Source organism: Chinchilla lanigera, unplaced genomic scaffold (genome assembly GCF_000276665.1).
Source record: "Chinchilla lanigera isolate Chin_1 unplaced genomic scaffold, ChiLan1.0 scaffold00102, whole genome shotgun sequence".
Taxonomy (NCBI): Eukaryota; Metazoa; Chordata; class Mammalia; order Rodentia; family Chinchillidae; genus Chinchilla; species Chinchilla lanigera.
The window spans coordinates 2,521,606-2,541,552 of NW_004955503.1; the positions used below are offsets into that span (position 1 = coordinate 2,521,606).

Consider the following 19,947-nt stretch of genomic DNA (forward strand, 5'->3'; position numbering starts at 1 on the left):
ATATTTCAAATGTATGCTTAGTATTATTTTTCTGTTATTGTTTCAAATGTTTTTTGACATTATAATGGAGAACAATAAATAGGTTTGACTTTATCTGTCATAAATAAACCTTAACCACATTCAAATTATTGATTGTGTGATTACTGACTTTGAAAACTGACATTGTCAAAATTTGTTCTGAAAAATTTTATTAACAGCTGTATTATTTATGTTCAAAATATACAAAAGTTAAGAGAAATAAACTCAATAAATCTATCATAGTGACTACAGTAAATAGCTGTAGTTTTTGTTCTTTACAATTACTAAGAAAGGAGATGTTCAGTTTTCTGACCACAAAATATGATAAAAATGTGAGGTAATCTAGGTTAGTTTGATTTAGCCATTCAACAGTGAATATTGAAAACTGTTGTTTACCATAAATATATACATTTTTGTCAGTTTAAAATAAGTACAGTAAGTGCAAATAAGGTATTTATCCATACATATACACACAGAAAAACAATCTATGAGTTATCCTTTTCTGTTTTAAGTGGAAGGGAATCACAAATATTATAAGAAAATAAACTGGAAAGAGTCAGATACCATTAAAATATCAAATTTGGACACACAAAAAATCTGAACTTGTTGCACATTTTTTAACTTCTATCGTGTTGACCCAAGGAAGTAGTTCTTTTCAGATTTGATTGCAGCTATTTTGTGCTAAAAATTTCTGTGAACATCAATTTTTTTATCTTTGTGCAGGTAGCTCTCCCCATCTATAAGGTGTCTTGAATTACATGTTTTTGGCCCTGCATCTGGTATGTGAGAAGGACCATGCATTTCTGTTGTTCAGGCATCAAATAGCAGTTACCCGTAAATTCTTCTTACCCCTGTTACACTGTAAGAAAATTCATGTAACTTCTCTGCTTCTCACCAGAATCAGACAGTATAATACACAAATTGAGTTAGGGTGAAAGGATATGTGAGGGTTGTATGTGTGTTAATGTCTCTTTTTTTGTCAGTGCATTCAAGGAATTTCTTATTTACCTATTCATGACAGATAAACTTAGTGCCAGTTCCCTTTCATTTTCAGGGTTTACAGATTAGGAATGTGATTTCTTGGAGTTAGTTCATTTTAATGAAATTCCACTAAACTAAAAGAAATTCGATGTCCTGCAGAGTACACAATAGAAGTTTAACTGTATTATTTAGATTAGGAAAATAAACCAATACATTTTTGGGGAAGGTAACATTGTATTATAAGTTTGCTTGGTTATGTCATGACATTTAGTAAATGTCCTAACATAATTATATTCATGATTTAAACATATAAAGAAGACATAAAATATGGCTGGATTTTACTTGAATATTTGGAATGCTCTTTCCTATTGCTTCCTCCTGTTTACTAAAGATTGAGAACCTAGTTTCATTTTCATTCACTTTTTAAATAATTTTCCCATCGTAACTGTGAGGTAAGACCGTCTCTTGGACTTTTCTAACAATAATTTTTAATGGACAGTGGCAAAAACAATATTTATATTATGCACCTTCTTGGGCACTTAAGCAGATTCAGGCTTAAGTTATTTCTTAGACTATCTGTAATGTCGACAACTTAAATTGATTTTACCTTTTTTTTTTTTCCCCCTGGTACCAGGAATCAAACTCACGGCCTTGTGTTTGCCTGGTAGGTGCTGTGCCGCTGAGCTAAATCCCCAGCCCCTAAGAATTTGATTTTAATGAATAAGAAAGTTTTACATTTTGGGAGAGAATTTTTACTTAACTCCTACCCTAAGGAGATTTTTCTATGTAACTTGAGCATTTACAATTTTTATATATTGAGGGTGAATTACTTTTTATATAATATAAACACTTAGGAAAAAAATGCATATTTCCTCCTTTGTAAGGAACACTTAAAAATCTTTGAGTAGCATAAAACAGAGCAGGATCTTTCCAGTGAGACTGATGAAAAGAAGAAATGCAGCCAGAGAGGATGATAGAAGTTCTTTGGCGTTTTGTAAGGAAATCATAATCTATCATAGCACTGAAGTCAAAACCACTGAGAGGCAGAGCTGGAAAATTGATGCATTCAACCTTTCACGAATCAGGTGAAGTAAGTAAGCCATCAGTGGATGTTGTACTTCAAAGGCTTTGCACAAATGTCTGGAAATGGCAGTTTTACATTAAGTATCATTTATTTTTATTGGTTTATATATTGACAGCTGAAATGATGAAGTTGATTTAGCTAAACAAATTATCCTTTAAAGATGCTGAAAATACTATTTTTCTTGACTATTGCTTAGGGACATTGATCCATAGACTGAATATACAGTATTGTTTGTGTTGGATCATGCATTGGTATTAATTACCTGGGGGCATATAACTAAGGTTCAGTTTTAAGTTTATTGAGAGACATTACATTGACATCATTGGTATTAAAATGAGATATTTTCCTGCAAAAGCAATTATACCGGGGGCTGGGGATTTAGCTCAGCGGCAAAAGCGCTTGCCTGGCAAGCGCAAGGTCGTGAGTTCGGTTCCCGGTACCGGAGAAAAACCAAAAAAAAAAAAAAAAAGCAATTATACCATTTACAATAATCTTCACAGACTCCTCACTATTTAAATTAGTTACTTCATATGTTATAGTTTTAACAACTTTCTTAAATCCCCCATGAAACTCTGAACTATCAGTCATTTTATTTGATGTTCCATTGATTTGAGTCATATTATGAAGTTATGCATGGGAATAGTACACCATTAGAGAGAAATAAAATCCTTTGTACAGAACACATAACCCTCTCTAGTAGCCTTTAGTACTACACAAATAGTGCTAAAGGAATGACATGACTAATATTAAATTCCTTCAGATGAGACCAATTGGACTTGCAGTGTAGAACTTTCTAACTTTAGCTTTAATTCTTTTGAAAGATAGTTATAATGTGGACAATTTAATAAGGAGTAGACATTAATTGAATATGTTCTATTATGTCTGTATTGTGTATAATGCATTGAAATCATGTGCCCTCCAAATCTTTAGGTTATATTATATGAAATATAACTGAATAATTCAGAGTCTGAATATCTTGTTTATGGATAAAAGTTTAAGGTTTTGGAAAACTGAAAGGTTGTCCTTCATGTGGATCTGTGAGAGAGTAGAATTTTATTCTCTCCTTTAATAGAATAGGTACATTTGTAGTGAGTGTCCCCCATCTCTCTTTCCCTCGCTCCTTCTCTCTCTCTCTCTCTCTCTCTCTCTCTCTCTCTCTCTCTCTTTCTTTCTTTCTCTCTCTGTCTCTGTGCTGTGAGAGAACTAGGCAGGAGAAAATCTTGCTTCATCTTGGATTTAGTGTTAAATAAATTCTTGGTTACTTCAATGAAATACAAGTTTATTTTCTTTGATCATGCTGGTTAATATATGTAGACCCTTGAAAAATAATGACCACAAATTCTGAAAGCTTGGGACAGGTTCTCTTTTATTTATTTATTTATTTTTTTTTTTTGGTTTATTTTTTTTTTTTGCAGTACTGGGAATCGGACTCACGACCTTGCGCTTGCCAGGCAGGCGCTGTGCCGCTGAGCTAAATCCCCAGCCCCTGGTTCTCTTTTAAATGTAATATATTTTGATATAATTCTTACTCTCCAGATTGTGCGTGACCAATAAATTCTCTTATTGCCCCCTCCTGTCTCACACGTGCACTTCTGTAATTTACATGACCATTCTGATGTGAGTTGAACAGCATTAATTATAGTTAGAATTGAATATACACAAAGTTTTGAATAATAACAAGTTAAAACGCATGAGGTAGTGTGAATACCAAATATTTATGTTTAATGTCTTACTTTTATATCAACCATTAGATGAAGTCTTATTATAGTCTTCTCCATATTTCATAAAATTATTATAAAATAAGAAGGTTGTGTTAGTATTGCTGGAGAGATTTTTAAATATATATATATATCTAAATTAATATTGTACTTTGGACTATAAATTCAAAGAATATTCAAATTTAGAGTTTTAAACATTTAAAAACCTAACACTAGCTTCACTGTGCAGTTTCACATACATAAGTCCATTTGGTAGTCACTTTATAGGGTATGGATACTAATCTCATTCCTAGGTAAAATGAAAGTTAAAAGGAAGTTCAAAGAGTTTAAGTAATGATCAAGAAATAATCCAGCTAGAATGTAACGATGGGATTGGAACCTAGATTTGTTTTCCTCTGAAGCTTATTCATTTAACCACGCCACCATATGGGTTCATGTCATTGTTGATTTGTAGATGGTGGAATATTTCCCTCATCATTTAGGAAGCTTGGGGAAAAAACAGAAAAAAATTAACTTATTAAACCACATACCAGATATTGGATCCCAATAGATACAGCTAACCCTTTTATACATATGCTCTTAAAATACTGTCTCACTGTTACTCACTTATTACAAAGATACTTTTCCTGGATTCCTTCTTAGGCTTTAGAGCTAATTGTGACCTGTTGCTTACTTGCACATTAACCTTCCTGACTGGTCTTTATATTGTTTGTGTTTAGTAGTTCATTTGTTATACATAGTCACCTGACAAGTGACTGCAAGTAGATGCTCAGATATGCATCGTGCCAAGATAAATCTTTAACTTGATAGCAGAAAATCACTAAGATGTTTATATATTAAAGTGCAACTTTGTACGGTATAGACTGTTCCCCTTCCCCTAAAATGTGTAAACTATATTTTGGCTCTGTTCTTTCTGGTAAGCTTCCATACCTAAATATTGACTGCAGATTTCAGTTAGAGTCTCTAGATATCTTTCTTTAGCATTATTTGGTAGATTTCTTATGTAGTGCAGAAGTTTAAGAATAAAAGTGGATTGTAAAGGACTTTCCTTACCTAAAAAAATGAACTAAACTGAAATAATGAAAGCATATATTTATGTGTCTAGTCATGGAGATGCATACACACAATGTAGTTCTGGAGCAATCATGAATTCTTGAATTCATCTGGAAGCACTGGTCAGATGTTATAGAAAATTGTGTAGTGGTCCTGTTTTAGTAATTCCTAATTATATGATTGAGATAAGCAAGGACTCTGTAGTCAGATATGAGTTTACATTGCAGAACTTCTGCATGCTTACTGAGTTATCTTTGGCAAATTGCCTAACTGCTTTATTTCTCAGTTTCTTTATCTAGAAACAACTTTCAGAATGGCTAAATTTCAAAAATTGAGAGTATCAAGTGCTGAAAAGAGTTTAGAGTAATTGCAGCTATGACATTTTGCCAAAAAGACTGCTTAGTGGGATGGGCACATTAGAAGGCAGGTTTTTTTTTTTTTCCTAAACTAAACATATAAGACCCATATGATCCACATGTAGGTACTTCCTAAAAGAAATAAAAATGATGGTTACACAAATGTTTACATGTGAATACTTATAGCACTTTTATTCACACTCATTTCAACCTGGAGACAAATGGAATGTGCAACAACTAATGCACAGATAAAATGTGGTATATCCATATAATACCAAGGAATGAATTACTTCTACATACAACTCAATGGTTGTATATTAGAGTGTTATGCTGAGTGAATGATGCTTGCCACAAAAAAGCTTCAGACTACAATTCTACTTTCAATGGTACTCTGAAAAAAATAAAACTCTAGGGACATCAGCCAGATAAATAGTTGCCATAGGATTGAGAGTAGAAAGGAAATTGACTGCATAAGGGAACTACGGGTATTTTGGGGTGATGGAAGTATTCTATATCTTGTTTGTATGGGTGGTAACATAACTGTAATTTATCAAAATGATGAATTGTACTGTATGTAAATCATACCTCTGCAAAAAGGAAAGAAAATGTGTGTTTCAGGGAGGTTATGGAAATCATAGAAGATCTTTCTCCCTTGTGTTTTCTTCTTTTTGGTTATTTATTATTCTCTGTTTATACCTCTCATAAATTTAAGGTCCATGATGAATTTCAACTTCTTATTTCAGGGCTGAGATACTACAGAAAATAATTATGTCTCTATCTCTGTTCATCTACAATCCCTGAGTCAGATTTGAAATTGAGTCTTAAAGTGTATTCTTATGGTTCTAGGTGTCCCAATTAGTACTGAATAACTTAAAACTGGAATTTGCATAGTTTCTAAAATGTACCAAGTTTTTACCTGCTTCAACTTCAATTCCTATCTCTGTCCCATGGCAATGAGAATGAATGGTATGGTTTTGAGGGTGTATAAAGTGATCTCTAGTTATGTCTCTGAGTCCTGCCCAAGAAAAGTTTCTTCTACTGCTCTGCAAACCATTGTCTTATTCTACAGTAGTTGTGAAATGTGAGCAAGCATTAGAACCACTAGCAAGAATAGTTAAAAGAACAACTTGCTCCCTCCTTCCTCAAATTATTAATCACACAATAGTTCTGGGGCAGAAGCCAATACTTTGCATTTCTGGCAGATTCCCAAATGATGTGGATGTTGCTGGTTTGGAGTGTATACTTTGAGAACTAATTTATTTTTCTCGTGTTGCAGTGTCGTAAGTCCTGCCCATATACAGGATCCAACATTTTGCTTTTTAAACTTTATCATCTCATGCCTATTGTGAGCCCGTTTTGGTCCTTGTTGCGGACTAGGAAGTTTATATTTGTAATTCCATGGAAAAGTTATTGGAATTCTGGCAAGTTAATTCCAATCTACCATTTCCTGTGCAACCCATAGTGAGAATAAAGACACTAAGACATATTTGTAGCTGTGGGGAGCCAAGGGTGTCCTAAGTAGAGCTAGTAAGATGGCTAATCAGGAACAAAGGCCATAACCCAGGGCCAACCCACATTATATTAATTCTTCAAGAGGGGAGTTGCTCCGGAATGAGTGACTGCAGCTGTGGTGGGAAGTGAGCGCAGTGTGCTGGGCTAGGTGGGAGGCCTGAAATGTCCTCTGCGATATGCAGAGAGGGAGATGTGCAGAAAGTGTAATCTACGTAACACAATTCCAGGCAGTATCTGATGTTTTGGGGTCCATGCTTCAGCTCTGATACGTAATCTTTTTAATGCTCTGAGATGTCACAGCTTCTTTCTTGAGGCTTAATCCCAGCCGGCAGCATGCAGCGTGGCTCTGCCTCCCACCTGGCTCACACATGCTTCTTGGGAGCTACAGGGCGGGGCACCGCTGACCTGTCCCCTTGCTTTATAGACTATACCTCACCACCTGGCTACACCAATTTGCATTGCTCAAAGCCAATTGCGGGGGTGGGGGTTAAGGAAATGTCCTAGCCATCTCTGTTCATATCAGTACATGGAAATAGGGCTTGGTTTAGCCTAAATGGAGACAACTGCTCTTCTTTCAAGGAGAGTCATCCAAGTAATGCTCCACACATGGCCACTCTAGTGTGTGTGTGTGTGTGTGTATGGGAGTGGGAAGAGAATATGAATCAGTGAATACTAAGTACTTGGCTAGAGGCCACACAGTGTTTGATGCCTGAAAGACAGAGAAATGGTACCGATGGTCCTGGCAAGAGAAGAAGGAAGAAGTACAGTTTAGCTACACAGCCTTTCTTTCACCCTCCTGAGTGTCATTATGCTACATCATACTTATCCCCTTAGCAATAAGTTCCTGTTCTATTTGGAAAAGTCTAAAAAACTTTTACTAGGCCTCTTCTGACCAGTGTCCTAAGATATTTTTAGTTGAGGCTTTTCACTGGCTTGTGTATACTAAATAGGCCCCTCCTCCCTATACCTATTTCATGATTGTATCCATTTTCTCCAAGAACAATAGTAGCTTTCCCTGAATGAAAACAAAGTGCCATGAACTGCACGATGAAACAGTTTGAGTGTGGGTAACTGTGGGTAACAATAAAACACATATAAATCATGATCTAATAGCACATGATTCTCTAAACCAAGAAAGAAATAATCCTAATAGTTTGAATAGCACTAGACACAAAGGAAATCTAAGTAAATTCAGATTTAAGAAAAAATTGGGTTAAAGAAATCACAAATATATTTTTTCTTCCCAAATGCCAAAGCAGATATTGAGGGCTGAATATATAAATTTCTTCAGAATTCCTCTTCTGTTGAGGTGCTGTAAAGTACATTTTGTTATAATCATATCTATTGAATTTTCTCTGCGATAGATTAAATACACTATATTATACTTACAGTTGATGTCCCTCCATCCCTCTACCACCACCCACTGCACTGATTATCAAGACTCTTTAGAGAAAATAGCTCATTGCACTGTATGATTACATGCCTCAATAGAATAGTAGCTGACTGTCAATTATCATTACAATGCGATATTGATTTTTCTCATTTCCATTATGGAAATTAAAATAGAATGTGTTTAAAAGGAGCTTCCACATATATTGTAGATGTGACTGGTTTTGAATGTGTTATCTTTTCAGATATTTTCTTCAGTGATCTGAGGAGTCTTACTGATAGTCACTTAGAGATGTAGTCTTTGCTATAGTGATAAGCTTTCCCTTAGGTAGGTATGAAATAGGTAAAGACTGTGGAATAGAAACAGTCTTCAAATACTATGTTTGAATAGGTTTCAATGTGTAGTGTATAAGGGCTAGGATGTATCTCAGTGGTATAGCACTTGACTAGCATGCATGCATGAAGACCTGGTTTCAGCTCCATGTACTAAACATACACACATGCATGTGCACATGCACACACACATGAAACAGTATAGATTTTAGTGACTGCTTCATAGAAAGTCTTCTGCTACATATGTATGTATGAAGTTCTTGGGCATTGTGAGGCAGCTTATGCTGTTAGCCACCCAAGCTAGTAAATTTAATTACATTGAAATTAGCACATTTTTTTAGCATTGACTCTACATATTTATTTAGCTATTATAAGCCCCTCTGCTAAGTGTTCTTAGAGATAGAAAAAGGAATGGAGATAATACACTGTCTTCAGAGAATTTATAATACATACTTGTGTGTAAGACCTGTGGCATAAATCATGATGTCAGATAGTTGAAGATAAAGATCACATGGGAATTGAAGGAGACAGTAACTAGTATTTGGTTGGAAGATTTACAGGGGAAAAATATTAATGACTCAAAATGACTAAGTTGAGACTGAAAGCCTTGGAGAGATAGTGCTGGCATTTCCTTCTGGGAATTCTTTCAAAGAATTTATGACGTAACATAAGGAAGTTCTTAGAAGGCACCAGGAATTATCCTTCTGATTTATTGGCCCATGTCTTGAAACGTACATTAAGGTTAGATCAGAATGTTGGGCCACAGGATTTAAATGTGTTCAGTAATCCAGGGAACATTTTATAGAAAAGTCTATTGTTGAGTGTAATTTAACCTGGCATTTTATAAAATGCATAAGATAAAAGAATTTGGCTGACGAGAACCCATTTGGGAGTGTCTAGACATATTAAAGAAGGTAATTTGGGTTAAATTGTCAGCATAGACAGTGAAAAAGAGAGGGGTCATTTGGAGAAGTCATGCTAGAAGCAGGACATTCATGACTAGATGGCAGAAAGTCAGATCAAGTGCTTTGTGATTTGTCTTTCAGGGTTCTGCCACACATAGGATTTAATTTTCTGCCAGTCTCCCATGCTTGCTTGCTCACCTCTCACACACTGTTCTCCCGACAGTTCCTGAACATTCCGAAACAGTAGCTAATACTTCAGGACTCAGTTTACCCTTAGTTCTTCAACTGGAGAAATCCTTATTTCCTACCATGCTCTGCTGAAATATCACCTTTTACAAGAGATCTTTCACTGAACAAACATTGAAAATGGCATCCTAGTACTCCTTTTATTCCATTTCTCAGGTATTTCTTCACTGCATCAAAATATTGTCATTAATTATATTGCTGTGAATCATCTGTCTCCCTCACTTTAGATGTTAAGCTCCATGAGAATAAGTGTTTAGTTTTGTTGCCTCTTACATCTCTGCTACCTGAAACATGATTGTTAACATATGTATATTTTTTTTTCCAAAATATATTTGTTGAACAAAGGAATAGAATAAATGGAAAGGTGAAAGAGAATCAAAAATTTATGCTATATTGGAAATCTGAAGGATTCAAAATATAACAATAGTATTAACAAAATCAGTAAGAATGGAGGAAGAATTGACTTAGGGGAGTGAAAACAAGGGAAGATAAATTCAGCTCATAAATTTAGGCCTAAGCATATGATGTGGATGAAACAACCAAGGCAGTGCTGTATGAATGATCAAAAATACGAAGAGAGTTCTGAGTTTCAGGTGAAGATTTCTGAGTCATCCTCAGAGTCTGAACTTGAATCAAATCAAGGAGAATAGAAAAAAAAATGAAATATTAAAACAAGATTTTCAGAATTAAAAAACAAAATTTCATTTTGAATAATGTTTTAAATATATGAACTTATTTACACCTTCTTTTTTCATTTAGCTGGGTTAACAACTTTGGCCATGAAGGTCTTGGACTGTTACTGGATGTGCTGGAAAAGCTCCTGGACAAAAAACAGTAAGAATAAACATTTAGAAAAATTTGCCAAAGGAGAAAATTTTTAAGCATGACGTGATATGATTGTTTTTTCTTACTTAGGCAAGAAAATATCGACAAGAAGAATCAATATAAACTAATTCAGTGCCTCAAAGCATTTATGAATAATAAGGTGAGTAATATTTATTTATGCCTCTGCTAGTAAAGGGGAGAGCTTGCCTGACAGTGTAAAAGTATGAAACAGACAAAATAGTAGATGTGTATTCAGTTTACAAAAGCGCTTTTATGATGCAAATACTCATACATTTTATTTGAATATTATTTAAAATATACTTTGCTTTGCACAATATTTATTGCTAGACATTTCAGTCGTGCAAACATATTCACCTTGTTACCAAATTAGGTAATGCTTATTTTCCTTTTATAGTAGTCGGAAAATTTAAATGTCATACACTGAATGTGATTTCTATACTTTTTATTCTGTTGCAAAGAAAAATGAAAGGGTAAGGTTTGAAATATTTGCTAAGATTATTGTAAGGTTAGAATATTTCTTTTATATTCAATAAATGGTGTGTTCACATACATTGGTGATATCTCTGGAAGATAGCAGGGATTTTAGTTTTGGTGTATGTATAACACTAGGAAGAAATATATGAATTTTGGAATATTTTTGTTATTGATTTAGAAGTTATCTGCTCTGGGGCTGGGGATTTAGCTCAGCGGCAACGCACCTGCCTGGCAAGCGCGAGGTCGTGAGTTTGGTTCCCGGTACCGGAGAAAAACCAAAAAAAAAAAAAAAAAAGTTATCTGCTCTATGTAACTATAATTCACTTAATTATGTAATTACCTAGATGGTGTTTTAATAATCTTAAAATACTTAATGGAACTAAATAATTATAACTTAATAGAAATAAATGATTATAACAATAATAAGAAACGTACCGTATGTGACATTTATAGCTATTGCAGTAATGTTACAATTCATACAATGATTCTGTAAGTAATGTGCAGTCTTTCTTATGCATATGGAATTATCACTATATTTATAAGGTACATACCTGTATCAGCAAAGAACATTGACACATGCCATGGATGATTGCTAGTAGACTCCTGAATAGAATATATCTATAGTTGTATTTCTGGATCTTTTCAATAGAAACATTGATACTAGTACAGAGTTTCTCAACTTCTGTGCTCTTAGTCATTGGATACAAATTATACAGGATCTGATGCCTAGCAAGAAAGCACTTACTATGCAGTGCTTCTCAATAGCTCAGGATGGATATCTTTCTTCAATTGAGGGAAAGAATGACAGAATGGAAAGAAAACAGAGAAATCAAGAGACATAGTTCACACTTTGCCACTAATAGGCTGCCTTGGGAAAATAGCTTGACTTCTCTGTGTCCTTCTTTATAAATTGGATTTTAAGACTCTTTGTTTTACACTCTTATTGACTTGTGTTACTAACTTCTGCAGTTTTCTAGGAGATCAACTAATTATAATCAGGATAGTCACTAGAGAAATGTATATTACCAAAATTTCTTATAGAATCCTTTCCTACAGGATATTCTTTGATGTATCAACACATTTCTTTTCTTAAGAGTTTGTCAGTTTTGAAGAACTGATGATTTTTCTGTGATTAACCTAAGCTAAGGTTAAATTTTAGTTAGGTCATGTTTATGTCTTACATATAGGTCCTCAGAATATGAATAAATTGATATTTTAATTTATAGGCATTTGAAACAATAAGCATAACTATGTATCCAGGATAGAAAATGTACAGTGAAATATTCATCTCATGTTAGAATAAGTTGTCCAAATCTAGAAAGTAAAATTTCATCTGGAATGACCTAAAGAGCAATTGTTGTGTAGCCCCAAGAAGTTTAGATTACTTACTTTAGAAGCTCTTTCCCTGTATGTAGTATATGGAATACTAGGTTCATGAAAAGCAAGTCATTGTTCCTTAACTTCCACTACCATAAAATTGCCCAGACATTTGGATTGAATGATTTTTCAGGTATATTTTTCATGTCTTTATTTTTATATCCAGTATATCCCTACATATTTGAGTCTATTATTAATAAAATCTTAAAAAAATTTTTCCACTGTCATTCTAATTGACTTCTAAAACTGTTATTTTACATTCTGTAGTCATGTGGTAGTAATCTACCTCTCAGATTTACACACATGCTTTTAAAAATACACATGTTCTTTTTATTTATATTTCTTGCTTTTTATTACGTACTAGCCACCTTCATACATACTGTCTTGGTTACTTTTCTCTCATCGCTGAGACAAAATACCCAACACCCAAAATTAAGGAAGGAAAGGTTTATTTAGCTTACAGTTCCTGGAGATTTCAGTCCATAGTTGGCTGGCTCCAAGGCAGAGTGGCACATGGCAGAGGGAAACAGTTCATGGCGGTGGAAAAGAGAAAAGCAACAACAGCAAAAGAGGGGAGCAGCAGCAAGCAGCCTCTTTCCTTCCCTTACATTATAAGCAAACTACCCGCCCCTGGGGCAGGTGTAGCACTCACAGCCATAATCCCAACACTGGACTATGGATCAATCAAAACTCCAGAAGCCCGCCCCATGACTACATGCCGATGTGGGGGGACATGCAGACACAGACTCTAACACATACATACCCCTTTTGTTTTCTTCGCTTCTTTCCAGTCCATTTTCATCTGTTCTTGTCTCCACATGTTTCCTTCTTTGTTAAAATCCATGTTAAAGTCACATTTCGGAAAAAGACACTAGAAGAAGAGTTTGCCAGGAAACTACAGGAGCAGGATATGTTCTTTAAAATGATTGGGAGTTGGAATTCCTTAACCTGTCAACACAGAACTGGATTTCCAAATTCTATCCTATTCCTAATTTGCATTCCGCTGGATCATAGCAGTGGAAACATTCTGTTGGGCTTGGCTTTTTAAATATGCCATTCTGTTCACTTCATCTTTTGCCACCATCTGTATCAGATAGCTCACAAAGACAGTCACCTGACTCACCTTCTAGGTGATTTTTTGTTTTGTGTTATTTTGTTTTATGCACAAAGGAAGGCAAAATGAACTAAGACAGGTGCTAGCCCTTGCTGGCAAAGTAGCGTCTTACAGTAATTCTATCAGGTGATTTTATATTAACCTTAAGTATTGTATTTCTTAGACACTGCTACTGAAAAATTGTTAGAGAAATAATGTTCAAAGTTATTAAAAGCTGTTATGTCACTAAGTAGTAATAATTCTTTTTACCTGAAAAATGTCACACTTAGGAGTTTTAGCAGTGATTCCCTCCCCCAAATTCCTTTACAAGTTAAATTAAGAACCATGCTATTGTTCATATGTTTGATACTTAACTACAGGTTAGCATGAAATGATAATTTCGTTCTGATGAAATGTTGTCAGATTTCACCAATAGGCTGTAAAGTGAAACAACCGTATTTCATGAGAAATGTACGAAATATCTTGTGGGACTTAGATGAAAGAAAACATTCCCTTCCTCAGTATAAGAAAAACCCAAGTTTTAAGCCTTTTTAGCATCTTATGTAGTCTCTATTTGTTAAAATGTGTATGTGTGTGTGTGTGTGTGTGTGTTTACATAAACATATTGGTTCATGCCTAGAAAACAAATGAAAATGGTGTCTTCTCTGCCTATTGACTGTGACACTTAGTAAACCCAGGTCTCATATCTTTGGATTCATAGCCTTTGTAGACAGGGGGAGGGTAGGAACAAGAAGGTGTGGAAAATCTATACCAAGGTTGATTTGTTGCTTAATGGGCGTATAGTATATAACTACATATTTAACTTTTTAGTTCACTTTAATTTCACATGCAAACTTATTGGATAATTTAAGTATAAATTTCAGATTTCAGCAGGAACAGTCAATGGCACAGAATTGTATTAGAAATTCATATTAGTATATGTTTTATATGTTCTTCTTTGTTGAAGAAGTACTGATTATTTGCATATTTCTCTCAAATTTTTGTGGAAATTGTAGAGTAGACTAACGGAGACCATATCTGACCAAGGGACAAAAACTCCAAGATGTAGTCAGTTTCAATAAAAAGCAGGAAAACTAATTTTTAAGAATTAATTAAATTTGAAAAGCATGTACATATTTCAGGTAGAACCTCAGTATAGACATAGGGTTTTTTTGAAAATAATTTTAGTTTGCTTTTTTAAAAACTTACAGATATGTTCCATAGACATTTTAATTTTGATGAAGTTTTTTTCCTTTAGTTTGGATTGCAAAGGATTCTAGGAGATGAAAGAAGTCTTTTACTACTGGCAAGAGCAATTGATCCCAAACAACCCAACATGATGACTGAGATAGTAAAAATACTTTCTGCTATTTGCATTGTTGGAGAAGAGAACATGTAAGTATTGCTATATTATATTTATGCCATAGAAAATGACACTTGAAATTAGTCTTTTGTTCTGTTTCATTAGATAAATTGCAAGAAAACAGTAATAGAGCTTAGAAAATTATTGAATGACATTTTTATCTTGTCTATTTGTATTTTGGCATTTTGTTGATATTATGGCAACTAGTTTAAACTAATAGACTTTTGATGGGAAATTCCTCAAAGATGAGTTCAAAATAAATTAATAGAATTTTGTGTTGCTAAAGGTAAAACAATCATTAGAAAAGTGGGAAAGGTCAGCTATTTTGACAAATACATATATATATACACACATATTCTGTACTGCATATCAGGCAATTTTTACTTCTTTGAGTTGATTAAATGCCTTTATTTAGTGCTCTTACTTGTAACAGAATGTGTTTGCCTGCCTATGAAAACTGAAATGAGGAATTATCTGTAGCATGCAATAACCTAACATCTCAGAAAGGCATACAAATAATAGGTTGTTGATATTTATTCAGTGTGTGTATTCCAAAGACACAAGTGTTGTCGAACATGCATTGGATCATATCTTAGGGAAATAATAGTGAATCAGAAGTAGAATTTTAGTTTGATGTTATTAATGAGTCCAGTTTATAGGAAACAACTGATAAAAATGACATGTGCTAAGGACATGAACTAAAATATTTCTTTTGAACATTTTATGTGACAATAATACTTTAAATTTAAATCCAAACGGCCATGCAAAGATTTAGGAAAGTTTTAAGATGTTATTTTTCTCATAACTGTTGCAATAAAACAGAATGTTGCTTAGTGCTAGCTACTGTACTTAAAGGTCAAGAGACAAACATTATACAAAAATATTTTCTGTAACTTTTTTTCTTAATAAGAATAAATGAGGTTACATATGTGAAAGTAAGATGTTTATAGGCATAAGGGAAAGACCCGTTCATGAATAAGAAACATCTTCCTTGTCATTCAGCTTTTCAATATTTAATTCAGAAAATACAATCTAGGCTGATATATTTATTATAATTCAATTGTCATTTCAGATGTCATTTGATAAAAGCAGCAGACTATAAAAAAATTAAATAGTGATGGAGAGGAAGAAGAAAACATTGAGATGTGTTATGTACATATACCAATTCCCCACAACAGATGTAATCATTATGTATTGCACACATGTACTAATAAAATTTTTTTAAGAAGTAGAAAATTACATAGAGGGAGGTTAGTTTTATGTTAACATTGTATAGTGATAATTACCAATACTTTTTAAAGGTAAATTTCTTTCACTTATGGGTATGGTCTCTAGTTGTAACTATTTACCTATAAAAGCCCCGAGTTTATCTTTCTTTATAGCCAAGTAATATTCCATTAAGTAAAAATACCAGAACTTTTTTATCCATTCCTCAGTTGTAAGCATTTGGGTTATTTCCATGATTTAGCTATTACAAATTTTGCTGCTATAAACATGGGTGCACATATATTGCTGTGATATGATGTTTTCAGTTCTTCTGGAAAAATACTAAGAAGGGAAGTAGCTGGGTTGAATGGGACCTCTAGTCCTAGTTTTCTGAGGAATCTCCAAACTGATTTCCACAGTGGTTTTACCAGTCGACACTCCCACGAACAGTGGAAAAGCTTTCCTTTTTCCCCACAGCTCCTGCAGCATTTGTTATTGGTTGATTTCTTGATGATAGCCATTCTCTTTGGGGTGCATATGTAAACACCATATTGTCTCACCAGTGTATGAACCTGAAAGAGTGAATAAAATCAAAAAAGTACAATATCGGGCTGGGGATTTAGCTCAGCGGCAAAGCGCCTGCCTGGCAAGCGCAAGGTCGTGAGTTTGGTTCCCGGTACCGGAGAAAAACCAAAAAAAAAAAAAAAAAGTACAATATATATTATGAAAGGGAAAGAAATTGCTCAAAGGAAGGAACAACTGGGATGAGGGAAAAGAGAAAAGAAAGAAAGAAGGGAAAATATGTATATAGGTATATAGGTATACCTATATGTATAGGTATAGGTAAAAATATGTATAGGTAAAAATATGTATATAGGTATAGGTATATAGGGAAAATATGTGTATAGGTATAGGTATATAGGTACAGGATAGCTATGATAGTTGTACTACTGATTTCTATTACTTTATTGAAAGGAACAGTGAATATTTAACTGTTTGATCAGTCTTGCATGCCTACATTTGTTTATCTGAGTAACCAATTTGAGCATATGAATATGTAATCCAACCACCGTTGTTAATTTCCTATCACCTTGACTGACAGTATGTATTGCTTATATTGGTTTTGTGTTATTTTGTAAATGTCTGTGTGTCTGTTACGTTTTTGTTCTTTTATCTTTAAAATAAAAAATTTCTTGTGCTATATAGAGATGTCTTTAATTACCTGAAATTTCTTTCTAAGAAAGTTCCACATTCTTATTCCATAATTCTTTCTAGCACTTAGTGTTTAAATTATATTAATATCTTTATTAACACGTGAAATTTTAAAACCCTGAAATTTAAATTTATTGTTATCTAATCAAATGTGCTTCTCAGACTGTTTTCCAGAAAAATTATTTTCCTCAAGATTTTTGTATTTGAATTTTTAAATTATTTAAAATTATCAATATTTGCATTTAGAAATATGTTCACAGGAACACAGTTATAATAATTGTAATTTTTTCAAGATAGAAGGACTTTTTTCAAGAGAGCTATTTATATTATGGTGCTTATAGTTAATAACAACATAATGTGTACCTGACATTAGCTTAGAGAGTAGATTTTGTGTACCACATACAAAAAGATATATATGTGACATAGTACATGTGTCATTTACCTTGATTTCACCATTTCACAATATATGCATATCCCAAAATTTTACATTGTTCTCCATATACCTATACAGATTTGTCAATTAAAACCATTGAATAATAATTTTAAAAATTATAGTGGTCTATATAAACATCAACACCAAAAAATAAACAGGTAAGAGTGAGGGAATAATCCATACTAATAGCGTGAGTGTGTGTGTGTGTGTGTGTGTGTGTGTGTGTGTGTGAGAAGTGATTCACATTCTGTTTCTTCTTTTTTACCCCTTCTTTTTCTCTGCAGTCTGGATAAACTTTTAGGAGCTATAACTACTGCAGCAGAAAGAAATAACAGGGAACGATTTTCACCAATTGTGGAAGGATTAGAAAATCACGAAGCCTTGCAATTACAGGTCAGTTAATTTTGTCTTAAATTGAATCTAGAATTATATTTAGAGTACTCATTTTGTATGACATCCTACTCCATTTTCCCTGGCATTTAAATACAAAGGAATGTAAAAATAAAATTCCTCCTGTTGCTGGAAGTTTTATCGTTTAAAATTAGGAAAATATTACTGAATTAGTATGAATAATGGCCCTTGTGGTTGTCACTGATCTCATAATTTACTAATTAATGTAATAAACCAGGGCCAAAGGGAACGCAATTGAGTCAGTGCTATTATCCTAACAGATGTTGGTGAACTCTGTGGGCTTTTTGAAGAAATTCAAGAAAAAGATATTTGTCTCTCTTTGTGACATTCAGTCAATATTCATAGGTCTGACTTACCAAGATAAAGGTGACTGAAGTGCAACCCTATTTCAGGGTACATCTGATAGCCTTCTGTAGACCCAGGCAAAGTATTTCCTCAGAAAATAACAAAACAACAAATTTGTAAATTGTGTGGTATACAGATATTTGGGTTAATAAACCTGTTTTATTAAGAGAAAGCAAACAAGAAACCTGCTGTCTTTTCTTAGGTGGTTAAAGGGAATGACCCATTTCATGAAAAATAGCTTTGTTCTTGAGGGATGGAAACTCATATTTATTGCCTATATTTATATTTGGGAAATTATAATATTTGGCAAATTAAACTCATTTTTATTCCTTGTGTTTATAATATTTGGCGAATTAAAATATTGAGTAAATTAAACTCATGTTTAGTGCCTGTATTTATAATATTTGGTAAATTAAACATCTTAATTTGCATATGTCATTTGATTTAATTATCCAACTCAGCTTTATAGGTGTTATTATCATCTCCATTTTGCTTATGAGATATATAGGCTGAATGAGTTTAATTAACTTGTGGAAAGTGCCTCAGCTTGTAAGGATCAGAATTTGATACCTGGTGTTTCTGATCTCTGCTCATGATCTCTTTCTTGTAGACAGTGTATGCCCTTTAATGCAACGTGGAAAACACTCTCTGAAAGATTTTTAAAATTCCTCATGTGGTCATGCAAGAGAGAACATGGTTTCCAATTTAATTTTATCAAATGGTTCAGTATTGAGTGTTGAGATATTAAAATTTCTTATTTGATATAAAACTAACACAATTTTTTACTTGCTTATTATGAAATATTGGTATCTTTTCTCACCAGTTTGAGACTCTATCAGACAGGTGAACTGCCTTCTATAAAGATCATATGTAGTGTGACAAAATTATAATATGAACTTTCATGATATGCTTTTAAGTCAAATGTAATTTTTAAAAGCTAATATTATGGACATCTTGTTAACTACTCAAGAAATTGTTGAATATTGCTTGTAGATGTAAACATATGCAAGCTACTGCCTGACATTTCCTACCTTAATGAGCTACAAAAATTACAAATTTGTTATATACAGAACCTATTACCTACACAAGAATTGTGAAGTGGTTTATTGGAGTATTTACTGTGAATGAAAAATATTCTCTAAAAGTGCAAAAGTATATATTTAGGGAACAGAAATAAAAAACAAAAGTTTAAACCTATTGTTTAAGAAAGGTGAATACTGTTGTATTTTAACAGAATGACTTCAATTTCAGTAGTATCCTGAGACGTCTCAAAATGTTATAATAGTCTCAGGAAGTAATTCTATTAAAATACCAGACTAATAATATTTATAAATAACAATTATATAATTTCCCAGCCCCCTTTTTATTTTAAGATCGGTGTTAACTTCTGATTTTTTTCCAGTTCAGCTTTAAAGTAGTAGTTCACGAAATAGGCAGAAGATAAACCGTATATCTTGATATTCTGTCTCTTCACTGACTTCTTTTTAGCTTGGTTGCTTTCTCCATTCCCACATATTACAAAGCCTTCTTTTCCTCTGACTTGTGCTTCTAACTAATCTCTCATCTCCCCTTTTCACTGTGAAGTTATATCT

The 19,947-nt window shown here is 33.5% G+C and overlaps 1 protein-coding gene across 2 annotated transcripts in view; it reads left to right on the forward strand.

Annotated features, from left to right (window-relative positions):
- Diaph2 (diaphanous-related formin 2) overlaps window positions 1–19,947 on the forward strand; it is an 807,533-nt gene that overhangs the window by 196,672 nt on the left and 590,914 nt on the right. For both annotated transcript variants that reach the window (XM_013505853.1, XM_013505854.1), the window contains exons 7-10: window positions 10,355–10,429; window positions 10,511–10,580; window positions 14,644–14,780; window positions 17,884–17,992. In XM_013505853.1, coding sequence (XP_013361307.1) covers window positions 10,355–10,429; window positions 10,511–10,580; window positions 14,644–14,780; window positions 17,884–17,992 — 391 coding nt within the window. The remainder of the gene's footprint in view (window positions 1–10,354; window positions 10,430–10,510; window positions 10,581–14,643; window positions 14,781–17,883; window positions 17,993–19,947) is intronic.